At 55.5% G+C, this 26,951-nt stretch overlaps 1 protein-coding gene across 4 annotated transcripts; it reads left to right on the plus strand.

Moving 5' to 3' along the window:
• The first annotated feature begins 585 nt into the window (after window positions 1-585).
• MPP2 (MAGUK p55 scaffold protein 2) lies at window positions 586-26,351 on the plus strand. Of its 4 annotated transcripts, XM_060289974.1 has the most exons (14): window positions 862-1,175; window positions 2,402-2,522; window positions 3,437-3,500; window positions 8,291-8,409; window positions 18,650-18,802; window positions 18,912-19,061; window positions 19,414-19,641; window positions 20,424-20,555; window positions 20,650-20,755; window positions 20,837-20,905; window positions 21,125-21,286; window positions 21,906-22,108; window positions 22,437-22,565; window positions 23,841-26,351. In XM_060289974.1, the coding sequence occupies exons 3-14, from the start codon at window positions 3,470-3,472 to the stop codon at window positions 24,015-24,017; spliced, it is 1,659 nt and encodes a 552-aa protein (XP_060145957.1). In that variant the 5' UTR covers window positions 862-1,175; window positions 2,402-2,522; window positions 3,437-3,469; the 3' UTR covers window positions 24,018-26,351. The 4 variants fall into 4 exon arrangements, with proteins under 4 accessions (XP_030704879.1, XP_030704882.1, XP_060145957.1 ...); XM_030849019.2 differs by lacking the exons at window positions 862-1,175; window positions 2,402-2,522 and adding an exon at window positions 586-843; XM_030849018.2 differs by lacking the exon at window positions 2,402-2,522.
• Window positions 26,352-26,951: the final 600 nt, after the last annotated feature.

Genomic DNA, 26,951 nt, shown 5'->3' on the forward strand with positions numbered 1-26,951 from the left:
GAGTAGTACCGCGGCTGGCCCCGAATGCTCCACGCACTTAGCGAAGGGTGGTCTTGGGGCTGAGCCTCCTGTATTCCAAGGCCAGAACTAAGTGCAGGTCTAGGGTGGAGCCAGAAGCCGGGCGAAGGCGAGCAACTGGATTTAAGTCTTTCTTTATTTCTTGAGATGGCACTCTGAGCAAGGGTTACCTCGTTCTGTACTCCGTAGACAGAGGTGTGGACCAGCTCTCCGGTCCAGGCTTGAAATAGGGTCTCGACGTTTCCCCCTTTTTTTTGCAAATTCGCCGAGAGGATCTGGGATCCAGGTAGCCACCACTGAATCCTTAAAAGTTGCCCCTGAGCCCGAGGCCCTACGGGGGTGCGTCTCTTGCTCCTTGGGGGTTTCCCTAAACTCCTCCTGCTCCCTTATCCAGTTGGGAAGCAGGATAATGAGGAAAGGTGAGGCACGCTTGGAACTGGAACGCAGGTCTAAGCTGAGAGAAGGGGGCGGGTAATCTTTCACCATCGCCCTTTTAAGGGATCGCTGGGCGCCGAGAGTAGGTACAGGTCCCAGTCCTTGCTTCCCCGAGTAGAAAGCAAGTTGGGGAGGAGGGTGGATCCTGGACTGTGCAGTGTCTCCCAGACCACCACCTCCCGGCCTACCCACTAGCTGCTCGGAAAGGCTACTTTCCTCGGAGTGGTCCCGCGGCATCTATATCCCCCTCCCCTCCTCTCTCGGTCTCCGCCCCTTCGCGCAGAGAAGGCCTCGCCGCTTTAAGACCGGGGGTTGCGATTGACAAGCAATAAACGCGGAGCGCCGGGCTGCGCTGGAGCAATCCCGAGCTAGGGGCCTCTCGGGGCGCAGGTAGGCGCCCCCCAGCCCCCGAGCCAGCACCCACCCGAGGGCCCTCTTCGTCCTGGCACGGCACTTGGGGCCCTTTCTCTGCGTCCCACCTCCCCTGGCCTCTTCCCTCAGGCCAGTCCCCTCCCTCTCACCCTCCCGCCCTCACCCCCCTTTCTCGGGTGCTCCTAGAGAGAGACCAAACCCCGCTGCCCATTTTCGCTGGCCCCCGCCCCCGCGGCGAGGGCTCCTAAGTGACGTCAGGCACAGAGCTGGTGAGCTGTGAGGGGCCCGGGCGTCCGGGCGGCTTCTCTGGGGGCCGTGCGGATTCTGGGGACTTCGGAGCCAGGCATTACGTAAGAACCGCGCTGTTAGCTCTTCCGGGGTTGGGGGCGCAAGACAGAGGTTGCGTTGGTCCCCTTGGCTCCCCTGCCACCTTGGGAGGCCAGCACCTTAATCTTTCCTGGGAGGGGGTCCTGGGAAGGGGGTGTGATGCTTCTTCGCTTCCCAGGTTGTAGAGGGGGCGGGTCTGGGTCGGGGGCCAAGGCTAGGATCTGGAGACCTGGGAAGGGATCGGTGCCAGGAGCGAGGAGCCAGGGCCAGAAAGTTAGGTCAACTAAGGTGGGGGAGCGGGGGGAGAGTGAGGACGGGGTGGGGGTGGGGGCGCAGCCATTCAGTGACCTCATCCCCTAGTCTCCAGCGGGCGTGCAAGCAAAGAGCCTACTTTGATGCCTCGCAACACACCCCCCTCCTCCCAGGTCCTAGCGCCCAGCGTTTTCGGGCTGGGCTCTTGGAGCGGGGTGGGGCGGGGGACGGGGGCGCTCTGATAGTCGGTGCTTGCAGACCCGCCCGGCCACCGAGACCCAGTCTGTCTACCCCTCCCCACGACCTGTCGGTCTTCAAAGTGCCTTTGTCAGACCTTTCTCCTCTCCATCCCTTTGTACGGGTATTGACGGAGCTTGGAGGAAACCTCCCCCTTTCTCGGTGGGCCCACATCATCTACCGACCCTGGGTAGTGTGGATAGCCTGGACGTAGGGGTGAGAGGGCTCCTGGGCCCAAGGTTTTGGAAGCTGAGGTGCGGGTTCCCAGATGCCTGGGCTCCGGACCTTGGCTCAGAGCCAGGCTGGCTTGCCTGGCACTGCGTTCTCCTGTGGGCACAGCCGGGCCCCGCCCTCTCGGAGGCTTGGGTGGGGGGAGGGCAGAGCTAGCCGATGCCGTGGGAACCGACTCCCCAGAGGGAAAACCCAGGCAGGCTAGGCAAGACTTCTGGGGACAGGATCCTCCCTGCCTCTTCCCACCTTCCACCCTCGGGGGAAGGAGGACATCGGGAGTTCTCTTTGCCAGCAACCGTCAGGGAGATTAGCTCCAGCCAGGAGAGGGCTGCAGGTTCCAGGTCCTTGGGACCTGGGAGGGGGCAGGAAGGGAGCCCTCCTCGATACTGTCTAGGAATAGGACAGCAGGGTTTGGCGCCCGGCGCACTAGCTGGTACAGTGGATCCTGGGCATTGCTCCCAGCCTGGGTGCTAGCCTGACAGGGGGTGCCCTTCCTCTCCCTGAAAGCTCCTTTCTTCCTTGTTCTCAGGGGCAGATGCAGGAGGAAGGGGAGCCATCCTTCCACTTTTGTAATTTCTGCTACTTGAGCTCAGATGACCAGCTCAGGCCTGGGAAGGTGATAGGAGGAGAGAAGATTTTATTAAAATCAGGTAGTGGTCCCTCTAGGGACCTTTTGGTGGGGGAGGTGAAGTTGTGGCTCCCCCACCCCCAGGGCCCAGTAGCATTCAGTCCTAAAGTGGGCACTGCCAGCTGCTTCCCTGCACTCCCCCACCCCTGCTGTGAGCCACCGCCTCCTGTTGTCAAGGCAACCAGGAATTAGGGTTTTCTCCAGCAGCACAGGCCTAGGAAGGCAAAGTGAGGAAGAATGGTGGGTTACCCACCTGCACCCTCCCCTGGAGAATGAGGGATCCAACCCCAGCTTGGGGAGGACCTGGGATGGGAACTGGGTCTGTAAACTCCATGGCTGGTTCTGCCCAGAGCCCCTGCTCTCCTTGTCCCAGCTCCAGCTAAGAAGGGGCAGGGGGAGAAAGAGGAAGCAAGAGAGGCCTTGGGGATGAATGACATCATTTCTGTCAGACAGATGGACAAACGTTTGCGGAGCATTTACACCGCGCTAGGTCTGGGATCCAGAGGCAAAAGAAAACTGATGCGGTTCTTGACCCATGGAGCTTCAAGTCAGGGAACACCCATCTTTCCTGCTTTTGACTCAAACTGGACTTTTTCCCACCCTTTCTCTCTCTCTCTCTCAAAAAAAAAAAGACAGATGGTAGGCAGAAACAATTTTTTTTGAGTCATAAAACCTGGGTTTTCATTGTAGCTCTCTTTATTAGCTTTGTGACCTTGGGCAAATCAACTAACCTCTCTGATCCTCTGTCTTCTCCTCCTTGGAGAAATGGGCATGTAATATCTGCTCTTCCTGCCTCCCAGGACTGTGGGATCATTTAGTGTCAGGGCAATGCCCTCTCCCCTACCTCGCTGGGTGATCCTGAAGGCGAGGCCCTTCCTGATTCCTTCCCTTGCTTTGCCCTCGTGCCTTCTCAACCTCCTGTCTCCCCTCCTCCAGGAGAGCCATTTCAGAGCCCTTGCTGATTTCACCATGCCAGTTGCCGCCACCAACTCTGAGTCTGGTAAGAAGGGAGTGGGGATATCAGTGTATATCAGTGGTTCAGAGGGTGGGGAGCAGCAATCAGGCACTCCCACATCTCCCCTGGAAGAACAAACTACCCCTGCCGCAGCTGCTCCACCCAGCTGCTCGGCCATCTCTTTGGCAACTTCTATCACCCTGCTGCACCCGTCCCAGGGTGGGGCTGGAGACACAGCACAGCTCACCTCCAGGGAGGCCAGGGGAATGCATGCTCTGGAGAAGTCCACGGTGCAGTGCCCACCAGATGGGTAGAGTGGACTGTCACGTGCTAAGTTGGGAGTGTGTGTGTGCTGGGGCACAGGAAGCTGTGCGTGGAGAATGCCAGGTCAGGAAGCCTCGACTTAGTTCTATAGGACGTTTTAGGGCAAGGGTGTGGGTCACCCAGACAAGCTAGGAAGCCTCAGGAACAAGCTGCTTAAATTCTTGGAGGCTGCGTCTCTTCTGTAAAGAGGTGTAAAGGCTATGACAGAGAAAGCACGTTACTATTAAGAATATTCAGTTATTATGCTGTGCTGCTGAGTTGTTAACCTGTGGCCCTGAGCCAGTCACCTCCCTTTTAGGACCTAGGTTTCCCCATCTGGAAGATGAAGTGATGGGAGAAGAGCAGTGTTTTTAACTTGTATTGGTCCTGAATCCCATTGAGAATCTGATGAAAGCTGAGGGTCCTCATCATAGACAAAGTCTTCTATGCACAGAATCTGCATTCTACTCCAGGGCTTCAGGGATGCCCCCTTAAGTGCATTCAGAGACCCACCAGGTGAAGGGCCCTGTGCTAGAGGCTTTCTAAGGGCCCTGACAATTGTAAACTGCTCTTGTATTGCTCTGATTTCTCTGAATTTTCCCCTGCCTGCATGCCTCCTACCCATGTAGCCCCTTCCCTCCCTCTAGGCTCTGCTGCTGCCTCTGCAAGATGTTTCAGGCCCCCCAGTTTGGTTAGATTGAGTCGCCTGTTCCTCTCCTCTGACAAACTGAACTAGGAAAGTGAAGGCTGCTGTGAGTGGGCCAGAGCCTAATCTGTGACACCCTTGTCCCCCAGGAAGGGCCTGTTCTCCATGCAGTGGCGGGACTGTACCAATGTCCCCCAGCTTCTGCAGTCTTGGAGGGCTCAGTGCCTCCCCCTGCTGCTCCAGCCTCCCTGGGCCCCTGTGTAAGCTGCTTAGGGGTTAATTAAGCCCATCCCTGAGCCTGTGATTAAAGGCCTCCCAATCTGGGACTGTTCAGTAAACCCATTAATAGTGCCTGGGAGGGGTGTAGAGGGAGGGGAAGGCCCAGCAATTTAGTTTCCCTGCTGCAGGCCTCTTGATAAGCCCTGGTGGGGTGGGGGACGGGGCAGGGAGTGGAGCCCGGTGGGGGGGTGAGGGCCTGCTTCCTCTGAGGACTCCTGGGGCACCTGCTGCCTTGGGTGTTGTGCCATGGGCTGCTTTGCCTTTCCATATGCAAAGGAAGAAGGATAGGAGCAAGCTGCTTAACCTCTTGGGGCCTGTGTTTCCTCCTCTGTAAAGAGGTGATGGGAGACTCAAAGCATAGGAGTCTTGTCTTTCCCTCAGGTGGCCCTCTGTGCCTGCACTGGGGCTGGACTTGGCTCCTGGCCTCGAAAATCTAATGGTGGGTTCTGCCCCTCCTCATTTGGTGGTCATTACACTTCCCATGGGCCTGATAGACAGCTGCGCCCCTGCCTCTAAGGTCAGGTTCACCCTCCCCGTCCCCTCTGCCTTCCCCCAGAGGTCCTTGCCTTGGGCTCTGCAGAGAGTGAAGCTAGCAGGGTCTTTCTACCCTTACCTACGTGTCAATATGGCCACTATCATTGTGGAGAGAGGGAGATGGTGTGGGTGTATTCCTCTAGCAGAGGGACCCCAACTCTATTTCTAGTAAGGTGGAGGAGTCCTTTTCCTGAGGGTTGGAGATACATGGGTGTTGGCATGGGCTGAGAGTTTAGACAGCTTACTGCTGGGCTCCAGTCCATCAGCTCTGCCCTCTCTTCCCCCTTCAGCTGGTTCCCTCCTTTCTTTGAATCAAGGCTAGGATGTGGGGCTTTCAGTTGGAGCTGTCCCTTTAAATCTCTGGGTTAGTGTCCTAGTGTGTAATCCTGCTTGCTGCCATGGCAACCTTGGGTGTGCTGTGACCTGGTGTCACTCCTCAGGGAATGGCAGTCTGGTGGCAGCAGCAGCGCCTAGTGGTGGCTTCATGGGTACAGGGTCTCAGAGGAATGAATGGTGGCTCTGGGCTGGGCTAACTTTCAAATCCCCATCCACCCCCTCCCCCCCGGACCCCCTGGTCTCTGCAGCGTGAATGCTTCCTCACCTTTTCCCTTCCCCAACCCCAAGATGCCTGACTTGCCCACGGGCATCACCCCCTTAAGCAAGGGGGAGCGCAACTGGGAGATGGGGAGGGAGAAGCTGCTGCTGAGATGTGGGGTCAGCGGGCTTGGGGCGCCCTTCCCTGCCCACAGTGGTGTCACCCCTTTCCCTCCTTCTCCCCCTCACCGCTTCATGGCTAGCAGCTGGGGGAGGCATTTGGGGCTTGAGGTATTTGTCCCATGCCACAGTGGTGCCGCAGCCTCCTGGCGGAGGACCGAGAGTCGTTCTTGGTGGCTTCCTTAGATCCGGAGGGGGTCATTGTAAAGGAAACTGGGCTTGGAGAGGGGACTGAGAGGTGAGGTCGGAAGGCTCAAGAGGAGGTGGCATGGGGTGTAATAGAGGAGGGACTTGCAGGAGGCGGGGCGGGAACAAGATGGGGCCAAGTCCCCACCCACCTTGCGTTTCTCACGGCTGGGCTGGGAGGGGAGGGTCTCTGAGCACCGCTCCCGTCCTGAAGGGGCTGCACGCTTAACCCCTTCGCCCTGCAAACCTTCTCTTAGCCGCCTCCTTCCCTTTTAGTGGTAGGTACTAAAACTGGGGGATCCTGCCACCCGTGGGACAAGGACCCTCCCACCGCCCCTTCCCCGCCTCTCTGCTACAGTCGGGGCTTTGGCCAATCAGCAAGGCGGTCAGCCAGCTGAGCCTTGCTATTGGCTGACCCTGCAGCGGGCGCTCTCTGAGTCCCGCCTCCTCCACCGCTGCCAGCCTCTGACCGGGAAGGCGGCGGCGGCGTGGAGGCTACTCCGGGAACCCTGGGCCGGGTCGGGGGCAGCCATGGCCGGCAGCCCGGGCTGCGGGGCCTCTTTGGAGGGTATATCCCTGGGCTCCTCTGAGGAAGCCGAGCTCCGGAGGGAAGGTAGGGAAAGGCGGGGTGGGGAGGCTGGGGGCTGGTCCTGCGGGCTTTGGGGCATCTGGAGAGAGTCCCTAGGAGCGGGCTGTCTGGGAGCCTAAGGGTCTGGGGGCGCGGCCCTCCGGGAGCGCTGGCCTGGGCTGAGGGCACCAACCACCCTGGCTCAGTCCTCCCGATGGCTGGCAGGCTGGGGAATCTCTGTGTGAGGATGACTGGAGAGGGAGGGTCCCAGGATATCCTGGCAGAGCGGGAAGGGTCCCTGCCCTGGCCTCTTTCTGAGCCCACTAAGGGCCTTGCAGGTGTCTGACCAATGCCAAGCCCAGGCCTGAGCAGAAGGGGTCTGGAGGGCAGGTGTGGGTGTCTTTTCTGGAGAAGGTGGGAAGGATGAGGGGGAAGAGGTTGGGAGGCCAAAAGTCCCTGGACAGTAGCTGCTAGCTCCAGTCTCAAAGCCTCCTGCGTCCCACCCCCATTCCGTCCTGGAGGAGGGGGGCACTGCCGGGAGCCGTGAGAGTTGCCAGGGACTGTACCCACCACCCCTCCTCCTCCCCGGTTTGGGTGCTGTTATGCAGACGTAGGCGTGCGTAGCAGGGTGGCACAATAATGATACCCCCTGCCCATCTCTGCCCCCAGCTGGGCACACTCTGCTTCTCCCTTCCTTCCCCCAGAACCTGCCACAGCCAGGAGCTCCCACCTCTGCTGGTGAGGGAAGACAGCCCCCACCTCAGACCTCAGCAGTGGCCCAGCTTCAGGTGTTCTCATGCCCTTGCTTATGTCCCATCGCAGGCTGAGGGTTTGCTGATCCCTGGGATGACTTGGTCTGCCCTCTGCCCTTGGGTGTCCACAACCATCCCCAGTCCCAGGGTGCCTGTTTCCCCAGCTCCTACCAGTGTTCTGGGCCTCAGCCCTGGCTTCCTATGACCTGTATTAAGTTCTGGGTCATTGTCTTTCAGAGCTGAAGGGCCTGTAGATACCAACCAGTTTAATCCACCCATTTTACAGGAGGGAAAGACTGAGGCCTGTGAGGGACAGTGACTAGTGCAAAATCACTCTGAATTAGTGGCGCAGCTGGTACTGGATACTGGGTAGGCCCTGACCTCCTGCATGGCTGCCTGCTTGACTTGCACTCAGGGACGTGCTCCAAGCACTGTTTCTCATCCCTGAGCCTGCCACGTGCAGGTGGCTGAGTCCTGTGGCTTCAGCCCATCCAGAGGTTGAATGATGTGGTTCTCTGGTTTAGGGCAGAACCTGGAACCTGACACCTGCTTTCTTTTCTCCCCTCCCCCCACCTCAGAGTCCACTTCCTGGTGCCTGGAGCCTTCCACCTGCCCAGGCTAACATTACCTAGGGCCTAGAGAACGGGCCAAGGAAATTGCCCCTCCCTTCTTAGGGCCCCTGCCCCAGGCATTCAAGGAGTCCCAGGAGTGCTGGGCAGGGAAGTATGTGCTGCCGGGGAGGCGCTGTCTTCTGTGGGATGTGGGGTAAGAAGGGCAGGGTTTCTATGGTGTGTTTGGGTCCCCTGTGCTCAGCTGGTACTTGTGTGTCTCACTGCCTGCTCCTTCCCTCCAGCCATGCAGCAAGTCCTGGACAACCTGGGATCCCTCCCCAATGCCACAGGGGCAGCCGAACTGGACCTGATCTTCCTTCGAGGCATTATGGAAAGTCCTATAGTGAGATCCCTGGCCAAGGTAGAGTGCTCCAGGGAGGCTGACACAAGGGCACTGTGCCTGGGGAGGCATAGGGTGTGGGGGGATGTCAGCCACAGGGGTGCTGGGAATGGGGCACGTGGCACCGGAGACCCCCAGAGGGGGGTAAGCATGGACATCCATGCCCAGGTGATGAATCTGAGACACTGCAGGCAGGGAGGCTGCCCCCACACCTGACTGGTGAGTGTGTAGATGTGCCCACATGGATGGGTGTTTGGTGACTGCCAACTTGTAGAGGGTATGATTGGTTAGGGGTGAGCATGCCTGTGCTTTGGAATCTCCAGAGTTCATCCTGCTTAGCTTTCTGCCTTTGGGCATTTTGTGCGGACATCTATCTAAGGTCACCTGCCACATATCAGGTGGGGGAGAGACTCACTAAAACAGAAAGTTATAAAACACTTTGGTAACAGCAGTGATAGAGGCAGAGGCGCTAGGCGTTTGGGGAGTGTAAGGGACAGATGCCTGGCCCAGCCCAGGGCGGGTAGGGAAGACTTCCTGGAGGAAGGGCCATTTGTGCTGAGTCTTGAAGTATGAGAAGGAGGGGCAGGGCATTCCATGCCATGGAATGTTGCTTGAGCAGAAACAGAGGTGAGAAAGAGCCAGGAGTGTACAGGAGCTGCAAGTGTCAGCGTGAGGCCGGAGCTTTAGGTGTGAGACAGGGAGTGTGAGCTGTGGAGACGTTGGCGGCTGGTGCAGGGCCCTGGGGGCTATGCCTGGGGCTCGGGCATCGTCCTGTGATGTCCTGTGAGCAACTTGGAGCCTTTTGTGGGTTTTAAGCATGGGTGTGAGGACGGCACACAGGTGTTTTAGGAGCATCGCTCTGGCAGCCACAAGGAGGATGGTTGGAGGGTCATGGCTGGAGTTGGAGAGACCAGCGTCAGGGATGGCCCTGAACTAGACCTGTGGTAACAGGGCTTGAGGGAGGGGAGGATGAAAGAAATATTTAGGAAGTAAATTGTCAGTCCTTGATATTTGGGTGTGGAAGGTGAGGGGTGCGGGTAGCCACGCACCTGGGGTTCTGCACAGGGCAAGTGTAAGGCTGGTGCTGCCTGCACGTGAGATAAGAAGCAAGGACAGACTGGGGAGGGGGCGATCCTTCGCTGCGGAGGATGAGGAGGACTCCCAAGGCTGGGAGTTGCAGGGAATCATGCTAATGGCTCAGATTTCTCAGGGGAGGCGGGCAGTCTTCAGCTGGCCATCAGGGGTCAGGGGTTGAGTGGAGCGGGGCGGAGGGGGGGATTTGGAAGTGAAGGTCCAACTAATTAATAACTGAAGGGGAGAGAGGGAACTCACCAAAGCCGGGGAGCGGGATCGACAGGGCTCCAGACTGTCAATCCCAGGGTGGGGGTGACTCAGGCCAGAGACACAGAGGGTGGCTTTGGTCCAGGGCTTGTGCTGGATGGGGGCTGTGGGAGGCTGAGATGCAGGGAGAGGTGAGAATGGTCCAGAGCATCACCTCTGGGGCCGAGGTTGGGAGGGGAGGAGAGAGTGGCCAGGAGCAGACAGGGGGGCAGGGAGAAAACAGAGGTGAAGGCCTGGGGGCTCTCCAGATTTGGGGATAGAGCGTATAGCTGGAAGAAATGAAGGCCGAGGTCAGAGAGAGGGTTGGGAAGTGAAAGATTTCCAAGGAGGACAGTTCTGGGGGTGACATGACAATCTAGGATGTGGCTGCAGTGGACGGGAAGGTCATCGATGTTAAAGAAGTCTAGGAATTGGGACTTCCCTGGTGGTCCAGTGGCTAAGACTCTGTGCTCCCAATGCAGGGGGCCTGGGTTCGATCCCTAGTCAGGGAACTAGATCCTGCATGCCGCAACTAAGAGCCTCCAGGCCGTAACTAAAGATCCAGCATGCCGCAACTAAGACCCGGAACAGCCAAATAAATATTTTTTTAAAAAAGAGACATCTAGGAATGGAGGGCTCGTGGGATGGGGTGTCTACACAGGTGTTGTGGCGGGGGGAGACTAGAGGCAGTCCCAGGGTCTCCAGTGAATGGTGGTGAGCATAACCAGGAAGTTGGCAATGACAGTGATGGCGGGGAGGGGGAGGGGGGTACAATCAGGTGATGGGTCTTCCACAGGGTGAGGGTGGGGACTCTGTCACAGGACAGCTGTGGTCGGCCCTGACATGGGGCGTGGAAGGGAACTAGGCCCCCTTGCTACAGGGGATGCTGTGTCCCGGGGACACAGCCCGGTATGTTATCATCTGTGGAATGGCTGAAGACCAAGGGCAGTCGTTAATGATGGAAGATGAGAGGTGTGAGAGGGTCGCTAGTGGGAGGTTCTGGGGAAGAGAAACTGAGCAGATTGTAGGGGACTGGAGAAAGGCAAGCTGCTTCTCATTTGGTGGTCAAGGATTGGATTCATGTGTTAAAAATCAAAACAAGGAATTATGCATGTTTCATACAGGGAGATTTCGAGCTCCTTGAGGACAGGGATGTCTGCTTGATTTGCTACTGTATCCCCAGAGCCTGGAACAGTGCCTGGCACATAGTAGGTGCTCACTGAATATTTATTGAATGAGTGAATACAAGAGAGTGTGTAGAAAAAGCACATAACAGACCTCTGAGTACCCACCTCCAGGATGTGAATGCCGACCATGTTTGCTTTAGTTCCTGCTCTTTTTTTTTTAAGAAATAAAAGCGTGATCCAGTGAATGCTTCTCCCCTTTTCCTCATTTCCACTGCTTCCCCTGCCCACAGGTGACCCCTGGCTTGAGTCGATGATGCTGTTCCCCTGAATGTGTGCCTGTCTTGCCTATACACATATTTAGATATAAACAACGTGCCCCTGTTATATGTGGTTTTAAGCTTTGCGTAATGGAATGATAGCGTAAGCAGCTGTGGTTTTTGAGATGTCTAGTTCATATAAGTAATATAGTTATTGACATGCGTAGAGATATAGATTCATCTGAACTGTTGTGTGGTATTCCAATAGGTGAATAGAGCCCAGTGTATTCATTTACTGGTTCCCCTGCTGAGAGACAGGCACACTGTCGCTGACTTGCCTCTGTAAAGCACAGAGCTGCCGTGAACATCCTCATATCCATCTGCTTCTGCACGTGGGTGAGAGTTTCTCTAGGGTGGACACTTGGTAGTGGAGTTGCTGAGTGTGCACATTTGAACCTCAACATCTGTAACCTTCCAAAGCTGACTTCACGGTTGGATTTATTAAACCACATCATCTCTGAGTCACTCTAGCTATTGCTTCTATAGCGGGACAGCCAGTGAAATAAGGAGGGGCTCTCGGGATGCAGAACCTCTGGGTTAGAAGATCCTGTAGCCAGCACCCTGCAAGGTGTGACCCTCCCACCCCCACCCCTATAGCATTCCTCTCTGATGGCCTTGTGGAACCCATTTGACAGCTCTCCAAAGATGGGATTGCTGGCCGGATGGCTCTGTCCTTCACTTAGTCACTGTCATCCATCCTCTATTCAACAAATATCTATGGCGTGCTCACCAAGTCCCAGGCACAGAGCTAGGGCTATGGCAATGAACTGTCAGAAAGTTTATTCTTCTCCTGAGGGAGCCCGAGTCTGTCATTTTCTCACTGAGCCCTGCAATGTCCCAGTCCTGGGACCCCTGCCTGATTGAGAAATTACCAATGTGCTGTGTCAGACCGTAAGTAAACTCCCTTCTCCAGAAGTGTCCTTGGGGTAAGCCGGCCAGAATTTCCTCCCAAGAAATTCCTAGAATGGTTCCAGTTGTGCATTAACACAACAGAAGGTAGTGTGGACATGTCTTCAATGCTGAGACCCCTGTAAGAGGCTCAGGGGCTAAGGCAACCCAGTGACTTCTCTCCATCTAGCTGTGAAACAAACAGGAAGTGAATCTCCATAAAGGCCCATCTGAGCTCAGTAGAAATCTTTCCGATCCCTTCATGCGCGACCCTTTACAATGCAACTTTGCCAGTCTTCCCATCAAAAGGGAGAGTTTCTACTCTTCAGTCTGGGCTTGACTGCGTGACTCGCTTTGGACAACAGAACCTACTTCTTACTCTTTCTCACCTATTTTAATGATTATGTACACACAGATCAATTTCAAACCTATTAGACAAAGTACTTTGATCAAAGGTCCAGCTGCAAAAGCTTGGTGGCCCAGAAACCCACAGGAGCGGAGTCCAGTTGGAACCCCATGTGGTAGCTAGTCACCTCCTTCCCTTACCCTGATGACTCTCCTCTCCAGGGATGTGGCAGATGATGTGGGAGGGGCTACACTGGGTAGATCTGGGACCAGGGAGGAGCAGGTCCCTGAGGGGACAAACCCAGGGAGTTACAGGTTCTGAAGGAAGTCAAATTTGGCAGGCAGATCACATATCCAGAGGGTTGGCTACAGACAGCAGGTGGCAGCCCTGGCAGGTGGGTGACATCTGGGAGCTCTGACATGGACCCAGTAACAGGTGTTCCAACAACGGACAAGGCCACGGTGAGAAATCAAAGGCAGATGACAGTCAGAAATTTAGGTAAACTGTTACCAGTGGGGACATCTGCCAGCTGGGAGGCCTGTGAACTAATCCACATGAGATGAAGAAGAAAAAGCACAGAGTTTGGAGTCAGAAGATTCGCTGGCTAGCTGTGTGACTTTAGTAGGTCTGAGAACCTTTCTGAGCTTCAGTCATTTCTTCTGAGAAACAGGGATAACGATGCTTACGTCTCAGAGTTGTGGTCGGGATAGGGGGAGGTCATGGATGTGGAAGCATTTTTAAACCATAAAGAGTTGTTATAATGCAGTCTTGGCCATTGGACTCGAGTTCATAGGGAAGACTCCAGTCCTGTGGCAAGGGGGAGGTGAGAGAGCTGGCAAAGCAAGGCAGGGCCTTACAAGAATGAGGGGCTGGGAGGGTCACTAAGATGGAGACTCTGACCAGGGGACATGACAAACAGAGGCTACAGTGGTGGGGAGCCCAGTGCATCAGTTAGCTTTCGCTGTGTAACAAACCACCCCACAGCACCATGGCTTAAAACAACTTTGATTTATGTCTCATGATTTTGTGGATTGGTTGGGTGGTTTTTCTGGTCTGAGCTTGCTCAGTTGGGATGGGGTAGTCTAGGATAGCCTCAGTCACATGTCTGGTGTCTCAGCTGGGAAGACTGCAATGTTTCGGATGGTGTGGTCTCTCATCCTCTAGGAGGGTGGCCCAGGCTGCTTCACATGGTGGTCTCAGCAGCAGTGGAAGACCAGCCCCCAATCCCAGGCACTTTCCAAGCCTCTGTTTTGCATCACATTTGCTATTGCCCCATTGTCCAAAGCAGGTCACACGGCCAAATCCAGGTTGAAGAGTCCCTTTCCTTTCTGGCTCACCACACTCTGGACTTTCAGATTTTGAACTACTTAATTATGAGCCTGGGCTTCAAATGAGAATTCTGTCTCCTGATCAGAGAGGTTGGAGTGGGAAGGCAGAGGGAAAAAGATTTTCAAAGAAAAGCTGTGTGGCATTTCTGCATCTGCAGTTTACATCCGGCTCTGGATCGGGAGCTGAAAGATCTGGGTTTAAGGGCCGGCTCTACCATTAGCCAAGTGTGAACCTGGCCCAAGTTTCTGGTCTATAAGGAGCTTAAGCCCCTGCTGTGCTGAGGGTGATTTTTCAGAGCCGAATTAAGCAAATGGTTACCACAGAAATTCAAAATCACTGTCCTGGCTGTGGGGCCTTGTGCCTCCAATACTGTAGTGTGTGTTGTACAAGAGCACGCTTTCTAAAAACAGGCGCCCAGATAGTGACATCACAGCTGTGGGGACGCTCAGGAAACTTTGACAGGAGTCCCTGCTGTACACCCATGAGCTGTGAAAAGGAATTCATTTTACCCATTAGAGCCTCGGACACTTTATTGGGAAAATGGCCTTGATACTATTACTCTCACAGGGTCATTGTGACATTTAAGTGGAATGTCTGTCAAGTATGTTATTTTACCATCAAACATGTATATACCCCATGGCCCAGCAATTCTGCTCCTGGGAGAAACTCACATGTGCACCAGGAGACATAGAACGTTCATAGTAGTACTGTTTGGAATGGCAAAAACCTGAAATGACCCAGATGCCTTTCAAGGAGAGAGGAGATGAATCAGATACGGCATAGTCACACGATGGACTATAATACAGCCATTAAAATGAATGAACTAGGACTTCCCTGGCGGTCCAGTGGTTAAGACTGCACGCTTCCACTGCAGGGGGCACAGGTTCAATCCCTGGTCAGGGAACTAAGATCCCGCATACTGTGTGGCATGGTCAAAAAAAAAAAAAAAAAGAATGAACTAATGTGATATGGGAAAAAAGAATGAATCTTAGCAAAATAACATTAAATGAAAATTAATATTAAGTGAATATGTATTCACCTAATATGAAAAATAAGAGTAAATCTTTGCAAAAAAAATAGTAAGTGAAACAATTTTTCACTTAATACTAAGTGAAAAAAAAATCAGGCCTCCAGGAATCATATATAGCACAGTTCCCTTTTTTTAAAGGTTAAAATAACTAAAAACAGTATTTATTTTAGGAATATACTGAATACATATAGATACAATAAAACTATGTAAAATGAGAAGCCAGGGCGTGATGAACACAGGGAATCAAGGTGGTGGTTTCTGAGCAGGAGAGGTGGGTGGATGGGTGTGCGGGGCATGTGATTAGATGTAGGATATGGTCAAGATCCTCCTTTATGATTTAAGTGGTGGCTACTTAGATCCTTGTTGTATTATTACAAAAGTACCTAATTTAATACCAACCAACTAAAAGGAGGCCGTTCACAAGCCAATGATGAGAAAACGTCATGAGCCAAAGATACGATTAATCCAATTCTGAGTTCCCAAAGTCCCTGAAAAGTATGTTGCAAATCGTGACACATGTTGGGTGTTCTCAGTATTGGTCAATCAGCTGTTTGGGTCAGCCTGCTGCTAGTGTTTCTTTTGTATTTGAATGATTAAATGTTTAAAGTTTCCTCTGGCCCATGAAGGTTGAGCTTGGAGAGCTGTGATCTTCCATCTGTGGGTAAGACATCCGGGGGGGCCACAGGCGGAGGAATGGATCGGCCTAGGGGGAGGGGTCATTAAGTCAAAGGTGGGAGGTAAAAGGCGTGGGAGACACACTGGCTTCCTGCTTGGTAAAGTGAGGGCTTCCGGGGAAACTTGTCCTCTTCATCCATGGAGCAGAAGATGCTAAAGCTAAAATGGGCAACCTCGATGCTTCTCACGTAACCTGGGCCAGAGCTAGCTCCCGTCAACCCGAAGGAGCCTGGCCAGGGTCACCATGGTGAGACGGTTGCAAGCCTGAGTGCCTTTCTTTATTCTTGAAACATTTCCTGGGGCCTTGGGCTCTCAGCATTGTCTAGACACTGGTAACGGAGTCAAGCTCTGTGGGCTGTGCTGAGCTTAATGAGTGAAGATCACACAGGGTTTGGTGGAACCTTCTGGGGCATGTCTCTGCCCTCTGGCTTCTGAGGATCATCAAGGCATAACGGGGCTCCGAGTACTACTCCTTTGCCCCTTCAATTGTCTGTCTCCCCAGCAGGGAACCCTCTGCCCAGCCAGACTGTAGGAGTCAGGCTGAAATGCTGCTCCCCCAGCAGAGGATGATTTAGCGACAGTGGGGCCAGTATGCCTCCCTGTGTGGGATGCTGTTTCCCTGGCCCGTTTGGGGAAGAGAAGACAGGAAAGGAGCGAGCCTTTATTGAGCACCTGCTGTGTGCCAGGCACTGTGTCCATCTCACCAAATCCTCAGAGTATCCTTATGAGATGTTATTAAAATCTCCCCATCTCATGGGCTTGAACAACTTTCTATTATGGAAATTTTCAAAAATGTTTCTTGAACCCCCATCATCCATTATCCTACTTCAACATTTAACAACTCATGAACAATCTTGTTTTATGCATACCTCCACCTTCTCCTCCTCTCTCTCCTGAATTATTTTGAAGGAAATCTCAGACATAATTGTATCTGTATTTCAATTTGTATAGATAAAAGATAAAGATTTTTTTTTTTTTTTTGCGGGCCTTTCACTGTTGTGGCCTCTCCTGTTGCGGAGCACAGGCTCCGGACGCGCAGGCTCAGCGGCCATGGCTCATGGGCCCAGCGGCTTCGTGGCATATGGGATCTTCCCGGACCGGGGCACGAGCCCGTGTCCCCTGCATCAGCAGGCGGACTCTCGACCACTGCGCCACCAGGGAAGCCCAAAGATAAAGATTCTTAAAAAAAACCCACACTATCATTATCACACATAGAAAATTAAGGAATAATTTTCTTATGGATTTTTATTAAATGGTATTGGGATATCTGGATAGTCATTTGGAAAGATATCAAAGTAAGTCCATACCTTATACTGTACATGAAAATAAACTTCCAAGAAGATCAGAGGTTGAGAAAACAAACCATACACATTCTAGAAGGAAACATGGATCTGTGTGTAAGGAATGCCTTTTAAAAAAACTATGCCTCAAAATTCAGATGCATAAAATGTTAGTAAATTTAACTACATTAAATATATATTTTTTGCATTGACAAAAAAACATAAGCTGAGTCAAACGACAAATGACAAACTGGGGGTAAATATTTGCAAGACGTATTACAGATAAAGGGCTTATTTTCCTAATATAGAGAATGTTTAAAAAAGTGAGAAAAAGAAAGAAACAAGATCTGATGGAAAAATTGGCAGAAGACATGAACAGACAGTTCACAGAAAAAGATATACAGATGGCCTTTAAACATATGAAGAGCTGCTCAGTTTCACTCATAATAAGCAAAATGCAAATCAAACCCCACTGAGAGATGGTTTCTTATCCATGTGATTGGCAGACATTCAAAGGTTTGATCACACACTCTGGTGGCAAGGCTTCAGGAAAGTTTCTCAGCTAATGCTGGTGGGATGGCAAAGTGGCACAAGCCCCACGGAGGGGAGTTTGTCAATATCTAACAAAACCACATGTGTATTTACTGCTTGACCTGAAAAAAAAAAAAAAAAAAAAAAAAGCCCTGAAAGACTGATTGGAGTCTGTTCTAGATTAAAGGAGAATAAAAAGATGTGACAACCAAATTTAACACGTGATCTTGGTTAGATTGTAGATCAGAAAAATAAAGCTATAAAGAATGTTTTTGAGACAATAGTGAACATGGGCATGGACTGTCTTCTAGATAATACTATATTGTGTGTCAGTGCTGAATTTCTTGCGCGTGATAATGGCACTGTAGTTTATATAGCAGATCTCCTGTTTGTTCTTAGGAGATTCATGCCGAAGTACTTTGAGGCGAAGTACTTTTTTTGGGGGGGGTATGTGGGCCTCTCACTGTTGTGGCCTCTCCCGTTGCGGAGCACAGGCTCCGGACGCGCAGGCCCAGCGGCCATGGCTCACGGGCCCAGCCGCTCCGCGGCATGTGGGATCTTCCCGGACCGGGGCACGAACCCTTGTCCCCTGAATCGGCAGGCGGACTTTCAACCACCGCGCCACCAGGGAAGCCCGGCGAAGTACTTTTTGTCTGCAACTATCTTTCAGATGATTCAGAGGGAAAAAGAAGTCTGCATGTATATCCCTGAAATGGGACTCCTTTCTTCCCACTTAACGTAACATAACTCTCCCCGCTGGGCTCGTCACTGGCAAAGGCTTCCTTTTCCCTTTTCAGAGCACCTTGTCATGGAGCCCATGCTCATTGTCATGGAGCCCAGAGTCAGTAGAGCAACAAGGAGGTGCAGGACCTTCTCCTGGTACCATGTACTGATATCTTGTCCCGTTCTTCACTGGGAGCACTGGGCTCAAGGCTTGGAGACCCAAGTTAGAGTCCCTGTGACCTTGGGCAAGTTACTCCACTTCCCCGGCTTCCTTAATCTGGGCTACAGGGTGTCCAAGACCCCACCCAGCCATGATGTCGGTTGGAAGAAGCTGTCCTTGAACTCAGATGCTTATAGGGTTCTGGAGGCTGGGGAGTTTGATGATGTTAATGGTCCTCTGTGGCAAGAGATGGAAATGAAATTTTATCCTTTGGATTCTCTCTTCCCTAAACTGAGTCCCAGTCACTGTCTTGGGGGAGAAAGGAGAAAGCAAGGCACCTGTGCGCACGTGTGAGTGTGCTTGTGTCTGAGTGAGTGAGGCTCTGAGACTGATACCAGGAGCAGTGCTGTGGATGGGGTCTAAAGTCAGCATTTGGGGGTGGGAAGATGCCTGGGAGCTGGTGGGGGGGCACTGTTCGGTACCCCAGGGCTCTTGGGGAAGCGTCAAGTTTCACCTGTCCCGCCCCCGCCCCCAGGCCCACGAGCGGCTGGAGGAGACGAAGCTGGAGGCCGTGCGGGACAACAACCTAGAGCTGGTGCGGGAGATCCTGCGGGACCTGGCGCGGCTGGCCGAGCGGAGCAGCGCGGCGGCGGAGCTGGTCCGCATCCTCCAGGAGCCCCACTTCCAGGTTTGGTCCTCTCCCGGGCTGCTGGGGGGCTGGCGCCGGCAGGAAGTTAGAACTGGGGTGGGAAGGGACCTCTGCCCCATGGTCCCTCCTCTTCCCCCCGCCTCCCCAGTCCCTCCTGGAGACGCACGACTCTGTGGCCTCAAAGACCTATGAGACACCGCCCCCCAGCCCTGGCCTGGACCCCACGTTCAGCAACCAGCCCGTGCCTCCTGACGCAGTGCGCATGGTGGGCGTCCGCAAGACGGCTGGAGAGCATCTGGTGAGGGCGCTGGGCGGCGCCAGCGGTGGAATCTCGGGAGGGGGGGGGTTGAGAGTGACCGGCGGGGATCAAGTCTGGTCAGGAGAGGGCTGAAGATGAAGACGGGATCAGCTCTGCCCAGGGTCGGGCGCCAGCACACCCAGGAGACCGCAGACATTGTGACTCTCTCCATTCTGCCCACTCTCAGTCCACTGGTGCCCCTGTAGGTAGAGAATTTGGGCAGAAGATGGCAGAGAAGGTCGCTGTGAGGGCGGGGGTAGAAGGGTAGAATGGAGGGGCTCTTAAGAGACCCATTTGAAGATTCTGACTTGGAGCAGTTGGCGCCTCATCATACCCGCCCTCCGTCCCCCAGGGCGTGACATTCCGCGTGGAGGGTGGCGAGTTGGTGATCGCACGCATTCTGCACGGGGGCATGGTGGCTCAGCAAGGCCTACTGCACGTGGGCGACATCATCAAGGAGGTGAACGGGCAGCCGGTGGGCAGCGACCCCCGCGCGCTGCAGGAGCTCCTGCGCAACGCCAGCGGCAGCGTTATCCTCAAGATCCTGCCCAGCTACCAGGAGCCCCATCTGCCCCGCCAGGTGGGCCCCTCCTCCAAGCCCCTCGCCCAGCACAAGGCCCAGGGGGTGGCTGAGCTTCCCGGCGGCCAGGGTCACGGGCCTCCTGATGGGAGCCCCTCCTCGCCAGCCAGTGTAGTCAAAGCAAGAGGCATCTGGCGAATGTGGCCACGCGTTCGCCCTAGTCTCGGGCACTCATGCACACGTGTAAGGGATGTGCGCGCATCTAAAGCCTGGAGTACCTGAGTGTACAAATGAATTCCTGCATCGTGCGCAGCCCTCCGTGTGCCTGCGTGTAGGCACGGGTGCCCAGAATTGGGTTATCACGTGTTCTATACAGATGCCTTCAGGTTGGTGGATTGTGGAGGTCTCGCTGCTCTGCTCACCTCTCCTATTGGCTGTCTAGCCTTTTGCCAGAGCCCTCTCCTCCGAGGGAGGGTGTGGGGGATGGAGGGATCTTGCATCAGGTGCCAGGATCGTGTTCCTTACCAGGTGATCCCACCTTCCTGATGGGTAGGGCCAGGGCCCCAGGCCTGAGCAGATCCCCATCCTTCTGGGTCCTTTTGTTCTGGATGCAAAGGGAGGCTGGTACCAGGGAGGTGGACCAGGCAGGCCTGTGGCATCATGCCTTTAGATGGGCAGTGCCAGGGTCTCTTTCATCTTTGTGAGGGGAGGGGGCAGGAGGTGAACTGTATGACACTCCCATCCCCCCACCCTCGGGGTAGGGGTGGCAACAGGAATGGGCATCGCCCCCTCCAGCCTTCCCCTGCTTCTTCCCTTGACCCTTTGCCAAATCCCTGGCCCAGGTATTTGTGAAATGCCACTTTGACTATGACCCAGCCAGAGACAGCCTTATCCCCTGCAAGGAAGCCGGCCTGCGCTTCAATGCTGGGGACCTGCTTCAGATTGTAAACCAGGACGACGCCAACTGGTGGCAGGTGAGCCCTGGGCACCCATGCTGTCTCTCCAGGTATGGTGTCGGCGGGCAGTGAGGGCTTACTCGGGCACGTCTTTGTCCCACGGTCATTTCAGGCGTGCCACGTAGAAGGGGGCAGCGCTGGGCTCATCCCCAGTCAGCTCCTAGAGGAGAAGCGGAAAGCCTTTGTCAAGCGGGACCTGGAGCTGACACCCACCTCAGGTACAGTCCTGCCCCCAGACCTCTAATCTGGGACCTGATATGGCCCTGCCTGGCCTCACTTGCTCATCTCCTTATGGCCAGGGACCCTGTGCGGCAGCATTTCAGGAAAGAAAAAGAAGCGAATGATGTATTTGACCACCAAGAATGCAGGTGGGTGTTGGGGGCCCCCTTCCCCCATCCTCCTTCAGTGCTCCCTCCGTCCCCCACCAATGACTTGTGCATCTCCTGGTTCTGATGCTGCCAGTCCTGTCCCTCAGCCCTGCCCTGTCTTTCCCTCCTGCCCTCGGCCCCAGCCCTCTTATCCTTGGCCTCCCTGAGAGCCCAGCCCCACGCCCTTCACCTGATGAGCAGTGACATCTCCCTGTCCAGAGTTTGACCGCCATGAGTTGCTCATTTATGAGGAGGTGGCCCGCATGCCCCCCTTCCGCCGGAAAACCCTGGTGCTCATCGGGGCTCAGGGTGTGGGCCGGCGCAGCCTGAAGAACAGACTCATCATGTGGGATCCGGATCGCTATGGCACCACAGTGCCCTGTGAGTGGGGGCTGGGTCCTGCCGGGTGGGAGGCAGGGAGCAGGGGCTGCCCTGGGGGCCAAGGCTGGGCCCACTGAATGGGCATCTGCGTAGGCCCCAGGTTAAGTGATACCTTTGGGTGTGAGGTGTGTGGTGCGCGCCCTCTGTGGGTGGATGTGGGAACTGCAGGCTGGGGAGGGCGAGGAACCATTGGCCACGTGGGTGGTGCTAGCCTTACCTTTCCTTCTCTCATGTTTCACTTGCTAAAAGCCCAGCTGGGAACCCATGTGAAGCAGGGCTATGAGCTGTGTGTGGCCTTGTGGAAAAGAGGGCTTCTGGTGACAGAACCAGAGGCAGGAACCTGAGTGCTGACCCCAGGTCTGCTTGGCCTTGCTGTGTGGCTTTGGGCTGCATATTGCCCTCTCTGGGCTTCAGCCTCCATCTGTAAGCACTGGGTTATAACAGTGATTTCTGAAGGTCCCCTCAGTATGGACGTCTCGAGTCTGTGGGTGCCAATGGTGAGGGCGAGGGCAAGGTGTGCGGGAAGGCAGCAGGGCTGCTTGGTGCAGGTAGAGCACGAGCACGTGTGTCTGAGGTGGTGTGGCCTGCCTGTGCCCATTCGGCCCCTCCTTCCCCCTAGACACGTCCCGGAGGCCCAAGGACTCAGAACGGGAAGGCCAGGGTTACAGCTTTGTGTCCCGTGCGGAGATGGAGGCTGACATCCGTGCTGGGCGATACCTGGAACATGGTGAATACGAGGGCAACCTGTATGGCACACGTATCGACTCCATCCGGGGCGTGGTCGCTGCCGGCCGGGTGTGTGTGCTGGATGTCAACCCCCAGGTACTGCCTGGCCTGCTCCTTCCCAGCCTGCTCAATACCTCTCTGGGTACTCTGCTTGCCCCCCAGTATTACCCCATATATTTCCAAGTACCCCCCTATAACCCCTCAACTACTGCTAGGGACCCAGCCCACCTAGAACCTCTTTCTCAGCCTCCTGGACCCCCAGTCACCCCATCCCTAGCCACCTGCCAGCTATTTTGCCATTCATCCCCAGGACTCATGTCCCAGAGCCCCAGGTCCACATTCTCATCTATTCCCAGGTACCGGTTCTCACCCCCATCACCCCAGATGTACATGGGGATAAACTCCTGACCCTCCTCTTCTGCAGGCAGTGAAGGTCCTGAGAACAGCTGAGTTTGTCCCTTATGTGGTGTTCATTGAGGCCCCTGACTTTGAGACCCTGCGAGCCATGAACCGGACGGCGCTGGAGAGTGGGGTGTCCACCAAGCAGCTCACGGTGAGGGCCTCTGAGGTGTGGTGGTGGGGGTCTAATGGCTGACTGGGGTGGTGTGGGGGGCCAGCCAGAGCCGAGGAAGAGAAGAAGGTGGTGTTGGGAAGGGGAGAGGCGCCCACCTGAGGTACCACTGAGGTTAGACTCGCGAATGCCACTTTATAGGTGTGGGAATGGAGGTCTGAGCGAGGAAGTGAAGTGTAGAGTCAGGGACACAGCTGGCCCGGGGCACGGGAGCTTCTGCCAAGCCCCCTGCTCGGTCCATTCTGTGGGAACAGGGCTCCAGGGGAGCCCAGAGGGCCGGTGGGCGATTTGTGGGCAGAGGTGGGCTGTTTACAGCTGGGGGTAAGGCTGAAGGGAGGGAGGAGGCCAGAGGCTGGAAGGCTGCCTGGAGGGACCAGTTAGCATCAGGGAGGAGGCAGTGCAGGGAGGAGAGGCTTCAAGGCAGGTGTTGCAGGACTTCAGGGCACCCTTCTCCCGCCAGGGACCCCTTGGAACAGCCTTCCCCAGCGGGTGTAGGGTTTGCAGAGCTCCGAACTCAGGGGTCCCTCTGCTGGCCACTTATGGTACTGCAGCTCTCAGGCCCCGGTCAGGGGCTCAGACCCAGGAGAAAGGTCCGGGCTGGGCTCCCCACTGCTGCAGCCGGCTCTGGCCACAAACAGAGCCTACTGGAGCCCCCGGGACACAGCTGGGTCAGTCCTAGAGCTCCTGCCTCGGCTTCAGTAAGTCAGTATTCAAGTTCCCTTCCCACCCTTGCCGGTCCAGCTTGGGCTGTGTCTGGAGAGGGGTTGCCTCGGGCCCTTGTGGGCAGCCCTAGGACCAGGCGTGGCAATTGCCTTCAGGCTGTCTAGGTACGGGGGCCTAGTCAGACTGAAGGGGGCGCTGGCTTTGGAGTCAGGCAGACCCCGTTCAGCCATTGGCTGGCTGTGTGGCCTCTTTGTAGGTCAGTTTTCTCTGTTGTAGATGAGAATAATTAGTCCCGCTTGCAGAGCTGTAGCGAAGATTACGCTGGTCGCCAAGTGTTTAGTGCAGTGCTTGGCGCTCCCTAAAGGTTATTTCCTTCCTCCCTTCCCACCACCCATCTGTCTGTCCACTGTCACAGGAGAGCTGCCTTGGGGCATGCAGGGAGGGGCTGCTGCCTCCCCAGCCAGGGGGTCTGTGCCTGCCATGGTTGGTACTTTGGGCTTTGGGGAGGGGGCTAGACGGGGCAGGCTGTGGGACCCCTGACGCTGGGGGTGCCAGGCGGATACTGATGGGCGGGAGGTCCCCTTGTGCTGGCAGGAGGCGGACCTGAGACGGACAGTGGAGGAGAGCAGCCGTATCCAGAGGGGCTACGGGCATTACTTCGACCTCAGTCTGGTCAATAGGAACCTGGAGAGGACCTTCCGTGAACTCCAGGCCGCCCTGGAGAAGCTGCGCACGGAGCCCCAGTGGGTGCCCGTCAGCTGGGTGTACTGAGCCTGTTCTCCTGGACCTCGGCCCTCTGGGTTGGGACCCAGAACCCTGAATCCGTCCCCTTCCCAACCGTGAGCCCCAGCCATGATCCTCAGCTCCCGTTCCCGGCGCTCTGGCTCTCCCTGGGTCATGGCCCTAAGTCTGGCTTCAGCGCAGGAGGCGTGCACTGCCAGGGAGGTGGGTGTTCGTGGGGCACGTCTGTGCCCAGGTGCTACCCACTCCCGACGTTCATTGGCCACCAGATGTCCCTCGCTGAGGGCCGAGCCGTGCCCCGGAGTGTCGGAGTCGCCTCCATAATGCTCAGTCCAGAGAAGAGAAAAGCTGCTTTGGGACCAGGTGGTCAGTAGGTGCGCTGCCCCCACCCCTCTCGCCAGTCAGTTTTTCTCCTCTGGACTGGCCACCCTGACCCCACTCCTGGGCTGCTCCTACTTCTCGCCCCTGCAGCCTAGGGGCAGGCCTTAGGCTGGTTCCCTGTGGCCAGGGGGCTACGTGGCCCCCTGGCAGCTAGGCAAGCCCAGGTGCGGTGCCAGCCTGGTACCATCCCGAAGGCTGGAGGAGCCGAAGCACCAGCCAGTTGCCGCACCAGGGAGCAGCGCGGTTCTCTGCCCCCTCGGAACGGGGCTGGCTCCCGTCCTTCCCTCACGCACAGCTTTTCACTGCCGAAGTCTCTCCACAGACTTCTCCGATGTGCCCCTGACAGGCCAGCTCTGCTCCCCGCAGGGCAAGGGCGGCAGGGGCTGCGGGCTCAGCCCAGGCAGGGGTGGGCTGGAGGCCGAGCCCTGTGACGAGGAGCCTGACGGGAAGCTCCCAGCCCTCCGTGGCCCGTGGTGGGGACGTGTCTGGGCTCCCTGTCCGTGGTCAGTGTCCATTTTGGTCTCTGTGGCCGGGTCCAGGTGCCCACTCACATGAAGGCGGCCTGGGGGCTGGGGAAAGGGGAGGGCTGGGCCACGGGGCATGGCCTTGGAGGATGTTTGCACCCCAGCAGACTCCCCGCACACCTCCACGGGGCGTCATCCACCCTGGAGTCGCCACAGCTTATGGTTCCTCAGGCTGCAGTGCTTGGTCTGTGCTCTGCCACTGGCGTGTGTGTCAGGCTGAGTTTTTGGAGAGGGGAAGCAAAGCGTTGTTGAGCTTTGGAGGTCACTCTTTGGGGCCCCGTTTCCGGGCTCCCCATCAGCCCCCCATTTCTTATGAGACCCTTATCCCAGATTCCAGAGGCTCGGCCTTCCCCAGATGTCTCCCTCCACTCTCCTGTTGTCCCCCGACCCTAAATGCCACCCTCCAGTCCTTGAGGCGGGCAGCTGTGTAAAATAGGAGAATCCCTGTTTTAAAAAGTCTGCTGTCCTTGCCTTCCCCAGACGTCCCTGTGGCCCCTCCTGGGGTGAACCTGTCCTTGTAGGGGACCCCCCATGACCCCACCCCCAGCCTTTGTGCTCCCCAGTTCTTCTGTCTAATCAGTCTTCGCTGCAGTGTCAGCCACGCTGGCCCCTGAACCACTGTGTGCCCATTTCCTAGGGAAGGGGAGGGAGAAGAAACAGAATATTTATTACAAAGTCAGAAGTATATTTATTATATTAGGGATCTCATTTGCATTTGCCTAGGATATGCAAATGAGATATAAAGGTCAAGTCCGCTTCCATCTCATTTGCATAGCTCTGCCTCCACTATGCAGTCAGCTTTATGTTCCTCTTTTCCCTTTAGTCAGTGTTCTTTTAATTTATCCTCAATTCAGCTCTCTCTTGCTTCACCCTCACCCTCAACCCAAGGGGACTGGGAGTGGGAGGAGAATGGGGTGTTCTCGCGCTGGCCCAGGGCCATGGGGTTCTTTGTTCATACCCACGTCACCCAGGAGACTTGGGAATAGAGACAGCTACCCCCTCCCCCTTGGTTAGCCTCCAAAGCACTCTGATTAGAAGACCATTCTCTGATGGGAGGTGTGGCTGGGCACCTTGCTGAAGGATTGGCACATGGCCCTTGAGGGTGAAGCTCCAGTTACTGTCTGGCACCTTCACTTCTGGTGATGCCTGTGGGTTGGGCCCCTCCCTTCCCGTCTCTATTCCTCTCTGAACAGCATTCTACCTCCCCTGCCTTAGCTGTACTCCGGGGACCCGTACTGGGTTGGAATGGATGTGTGTGCCCACCGCGTTAGCCCTCAGGCTCCAGCCTCCCTCTTCCCACTGTGGACGCTTGTATTGAGGAACCTCAGGATTATGGGAGCCTGCCGCCCCGTCCACACTCAGTCCCAGCCCAGCTGTGCTTCTCCTGTCCCCTCTCTCAGCCATCCAGTTCTGGAGCTTTCTCTCTGATTGGCTTTCTTTTCCTTTGATTAAATGTGAAAGCAAAGCTTCTGGGCTCTGTTTGTCTTTCACTGGGGTCGGGTGGATGGCTTTGGGAAAGGTTGAGGGTGGGGAGCACAGCATAGATGATTCTGGAATGGAAGCTGGAGTGACATGTCTTGCGTTCTGTGATGTCTTCTGAAATTTCCCGTCTCGCCACTCCACGCTCCCCACCCCCAGAAGATGCTCTTGGTAAATGCTTGTATCGAGGAGTCTGAGCATCCACGGGGGCCAGGGGACTCAGGGACCCCATGGCTGATCCACTCAGCTTCACCTGGAACTTGCTGTGTGGCCTTAGGCAGGTTCCTCTGCTTCTCTGGCCCTCAAGTTCATCCTCTGTAAAGTGTCACGGCCTCTCCCAGGACTAATGCTAGGATTGATTCTAGGTGCTTAACAACAAGGGTCGTAGAGAGTTGGTTGAAATGTCACCCCGATGTCACTGTGGGTGTGTGGTTGAGGGGTCAGCCTTCCTTCCCACCTGAGTTCCTCAGGGGAGCCCAGAATGCTTACTGAGGATTTTCAAGAGGGGGCTTTGGCTGTTCCCTTCTCCCTGTGATGACCAGGTGTGGAACGGGCCCCCTTTCCTTTGACTTCCCCCCCA

The sequence above is a fragment of the Globicephala melas genome, chromosome 20 (genome assembly GCF_963455315.2).
Source record: "Globicephala melas chromosome 20, mGloMel1.2, whole genome shotgun sequence".
Classification (NCBI taxonomy): Eukaryota; Metazoa; Chordata; class Mammalia; order Artiodactyla; family Delphinidae; genus Globicephala; species Globicephala melas.

Bases quoted from the DNA above. Each gene is read 5' to 3' on its own strand.
- MPP2 (XM_030849019.2), top strand. From the start codon at position 3,470: ATGCCAGTTGCCGCCACCAACTCTGAGTCTG. The intron at 18,803-18,911 runs GTTTGGTCCTCT...CCGCCTCCCCAG, and splicing joins TCCAGGAGCCCCACTTCCAG to TCCCTCCTGGAGACGCACGA. The intron at 22,109-22,436 runs GTACTGCCTGGC...CCTCTTCTGCAG, and splicing joins TGCTGGATGTCAACCCCCAG to GCAGTGAAGGTCCTGAGAAC.